General features: G+C 34.1%; 1 protein-coding gene across 1 annotated transcript; it reads right to left on the bottom strand.

Annotated features, from left to right (window-relative positions):
• Positions 1–442: 442 nt before the first annotated feature.
• Positions 443–3,681, bottom strand: LOC124384921 (serine/threonine-protein kinase pim-1-like). Its single transcript, XM_046847910.1, has 9 exons — positions 3,498–3,681; positions 2,869–3,054; positions 2,487–2,693; positions 2,305–2,399; positions 1,897–1,947; positions 1,356–1,728; positions 1,089–1,265; positions 706–801; positions 443–603 (listed from the first exon to the last, which is right to left on the bottom strand). The coding sequence occupies exons 1-9, from the start codon at positions 3,643–3,645 to the stop codon at positions 578–580; spliced, it is 1,359 nt and encodes a 452-aa protein (XP_046703866.1). The 5' UTR covers positions 3,646–3,681; the 3' UTR covers positions 443–577.
• Positions 3,682–4,252: the final 571 nt, after the last annotated feature.

Raw genomic sequence — 4,252 nt, 5'->3', positions numbered from 1 at the left:
TTAATTTGTACTGTCAATATCTTCAATACTCATTCATGTATATACATATATTTTCATGTATTTTCTAAAGTTTATACTTTTTATTTATCTACTTTATTATTTTTTTCATCCTTGAATTCTATTGCTTTTTATGCTTAAATGTTGGATGGTCGTACAAAGCATTTCACTGCATGTCGTACTCTGTATGTATGTGTATGTGACAAATAAAATGTGATTTTATTTTGATAAAAAAAAGAATTTATATCCTTTATGATGCACAATTTATATACATTCCTGTTATGTTCTCCCTTTGACCTCTAAGCTAAGAGGTGTTTTGTTTACTTCCCGTGCACTGCAGAAATATAGTGATAGTGACAATACAGTGACTTTCCTTTTAATTGGTCCAAACAATCATCTTTTACTCTGATTATCTTTTATGGCTTATTGTTTTATTAAGTAAGCATGATTAACAAAAATGATTGCAATATAAACTGACTCCAGTCAAAATCAATTTTCAATTAAATATTTTATTTTTGATGTATTTTGTACAAAAGCACAAATATATTTGTAGGTTTCAGATGTATTTGATGGCAGGTGTCTATCCAGTAGTTTGTAGTGCAGATCCTAAATCACAAAAAAAAAACAATTAGAGAATAAAAGTACTTCATGAATTATAGGGTTCCTCTGTCTGTTTAAAAATAAAGAGAGAAAGAACAGCACAAATACCTTTGAAGTGAAACCATGGGTGATGCTCTATCTGCTCCAGGCTCGGACGGCCTGCTGGTTTGGTGCACAAACACCAACGGATCAGATGCATGCATTCTGTTAAACAATACACAGATACAGAAATCAGTAAAACATAGAGAAAAGAATAGAAACTTCACTAATAAAGATCATGCTGTATAATATTTAACCTCTTAAAAACAGTTATGCATAATATATAACATTTTGGTATAAATATTATTGATTGCATATGAAATTATTCACACTTATAGCTGTTATAAGATCAAACAAATAAATGCTTCTTTCTCTGTTCAAGTAAATGTACAATAGAAACTTCAGCCTGCTTTGACTTATTCCATAACTTATCAGTCTTTGCAGTTTCTTACCTTCAGAATGACTTCTGGAGAAACGCACATGACCATGTTTCACGTCCTTCCTGGTGTTGAAAGGCAGAGAGCCACACACCAGTCTGTACAGTGTCACACCCACAGACCAGACAGTCGCTGGTTCTGCCAAATATTTTTTCTTTTTAAACCACTCAGGAGGAGCGTAGCTGGGTGTGCCTGTTAATGACATTCCAGTTAGTAAAAGAAGCACACATCTCATTACCATGCAAAACTCAGATACGTTTTCAGAGCTTTCAGATAATATACCTGTAAATTCTTTGTACTTGTCCTTGATCAAGTCTCCGCACCCGAAGTCAATCAGCTTAACTTTAAGAGTGTTCGTCTGAACCATGATGTTTTCTGGCTTGACGTCACGATGCAGAATTCCCCGGCTCTTGCAATGCTTCAGCGCATCTATCAGCTGAACCATCACTAAACGAGCCACAGTCTCAGGCAAGCAGCTGCCATACCTACTGCAGAACTGGTGGAGGTTTTCACATGGTTCGGGTCGTTCCAGAACTATGTAGTAGCACTTTGGCTGTTCATACCACTCCAGAATCCGCAGGATGTTCAAACAGTATGGTTCTGTATTTACGATGGACATCAAAGCTACCTCAGTGGGCAGGAAACCATGTCCAGGCTGTAGAAAAGAACGAGTGCTACATATTATAACCCCAAACTGCTTATAAAAGTGTTCTGAATAATGTGATTATTATTATTATTATTATTATTATTATTATTATTATTATTATAGTATAGGTTATAGGTTATTGTTTTATGTACATTACGACATGCAGAAGAAACTTACGATTTCCAGTTTTTTAGGTGCTTTACGTTTGGAGATGTACTTGATTGCAACCTGAGAAAATACAAATGTGTTTTGTGATTAGATGAAATTATTCACATAAATGAACTAAAAAGGATCTTATCTTTTATTTGGGCTTGGATGTTATATAATTTTAGCTGATCATAAAAGTGTAGTAATCACTTCTGCAGTTTTATTGAAAATCCTACATTGAGCCATGATGCCATGATGCTTATAACAATCAGCCTCTTTCAAAAGTCACAATCACGTATCAGTGAACACTGCCATTCCTGATCTTATGATTAAATATTCAGCATGATGACTAAAAACAGGCTTCCCCAATGTGTATATTAAATTAAGACATATGATGAAGTCAGAGATATAGAATAAAACAAGAGAGAAAAGACTTACTGGCAATCCATCTGCTTTACGTACACCAGCATACACAGAGCCAAATCCTCCTTTGCCCAGCAGTTCTCTCGTCTCATAAACCTCCAACAAATGTGCTGTGAAAAAAACATCCAAAGATGAGTGTCTAATTCACATAACTAGTCCTACTGCTGTTCATCCACTTCAACTTTCTGTTGCCTTACCAATGCCTAAATGTTTAGGAGGTAGTTTATTTGTGTTGGAGACGTCAGTTTTCTCTTCTATTATTTGTTTTTTCTGTCTCTTCTGATGAGGCTCATAATCATTGGGCAGAATATCAGGTTTCCTTTTGCCCCTGAATGATGACTTGGGCTGATCGTATGCCCTCTTCTTTATGTTCCAGCTTCCAGTGTGCTGATTGATGTATAAAACTAAATAAAGAAAGTGATAAGAATTATTTTTTTGCATAAATAATGTGGTGATAATGCAGCAACACACACACACAAAGTGTATATGAATACAGAGGTGTTTCTAATGAAGGGGACAGTGAGGGTACATCACATTCACAAACCCTTGGACAAGTTTGCATGTATTTTTTTTTTTTACCTAGATTAGTTTTCTTGGAGACGTCCGTTTTCTCTTCTATTATCTGTTTTTTCTGTCTCTTCTGATGAGGCTCATATTCATTGGGCAGGTTATCAGGTTTCCTTTTGCCCCTGAATGATGACTTGGGCTGATCATGTGCCCTGTCCTTTATGTTCCAGCTTCCAGTGTGCTGGTTGATGTATAAAACTAAATAAAGAAAGAGATAAGAATTATATTTTTTGCATAAATAATGTTGTAATAATGCAGCACACACACACACACACACACACACACACACACACACAGTAAATGAATGTAGGTCACATTTACAACCCCCTTTTTTTTTTATCTTGACATGTTTTGCCCAATGTAGCTGCCATTTTGTTTACAGTTTATTTTCAGAATCTTTGTTTTGGTTCCTTGGACTTTTTATTTTCCAAGACTGAACTCAGAAATAAATTTAGATCAGTGAGTTTTAAGATACAGAGGTTTGATTTGAAGTGTCCCACTTTGCCAGTATTTATACTAATTGGGTAGAGTTTATTCTGGTGACATGGGGCATACATTTCTTTTTAACTTTCCATTACGGTCAGGAACTGGACATTGAGTCCGTTTTAAACAAGAATGTTATGTAGTGTTTAGCGTCTTACATTTTTTGTGAATCATCACAGCAGATGGCGCTTTATTCTCGATTTTATTTCCTTCTTGCCCAAAATAACGCATCCAGCAGATATCGTTGTCCAGCAGTGAAAAGACGTCGCGTTTCCATGGCAACATTTGATATTGATGACGAAACATTATGTGTACACTTTTGTCTCCAGGTAACGCCCCTGTTTATTTTAAATCTGAGGGGTTCCACTACCACTGCCCTGTATTTACTCATTTACATATATTCAATATAGAAATAAGAAGAATGTGATATATATATATATATATATATATATATATATATATATATATATATATATATATATATATATATATATATATATATATATATATCACATTCTTCTTCTTTCTATATTGAATATATATATATATATATATATATATATATATATATATATATATATATATATACACACAGTACTCTGCATAAAAAAAATAAAATAAAAGAGTCCAAATTAATAAAAGTCTAAATAAATTCACTATTTTGTGTGACCACATTTTTTCTGCAAATCAGCATTAATTCTTCTAGGTATACTTGCAAACACACTTTTAAAAGTTCTGGACAGGTAGTTTTTTCCAAACATCTTGAAGAACTAACCACAGATCTAGATCTACATGTAGATCTTTTGACTTGTTGATGCTGAAATCAGGGCTCTGTGGGGCCAAAACATTTACTTCCAGGACTCCTTGTTCTTCTCTATGCTGAGTTAGTTCTTAATGATATTGGCTGTATGTT

Source organism: Silurus meridionalis, chromosome 4 (genome assembly GCF_014805685.1).
Source record: "Silurus meridionalis isolate SWU-2019-XX chromosome 4, ASM1480568v1, whole genome shotgun sequence".
In the NCBI taxonomy this organism is placed as follows: Eukaryota; Metazoa; Chordata; class Actinopteri; order Siluriformes; family Siluridae; genus Silurus; species Silurus meridionalis.
The sequence above is the reverse complement of the archived record's forward strand: the minus strand, read 5'-3'. Positions and strand labels throughout refer to the sequence as shown.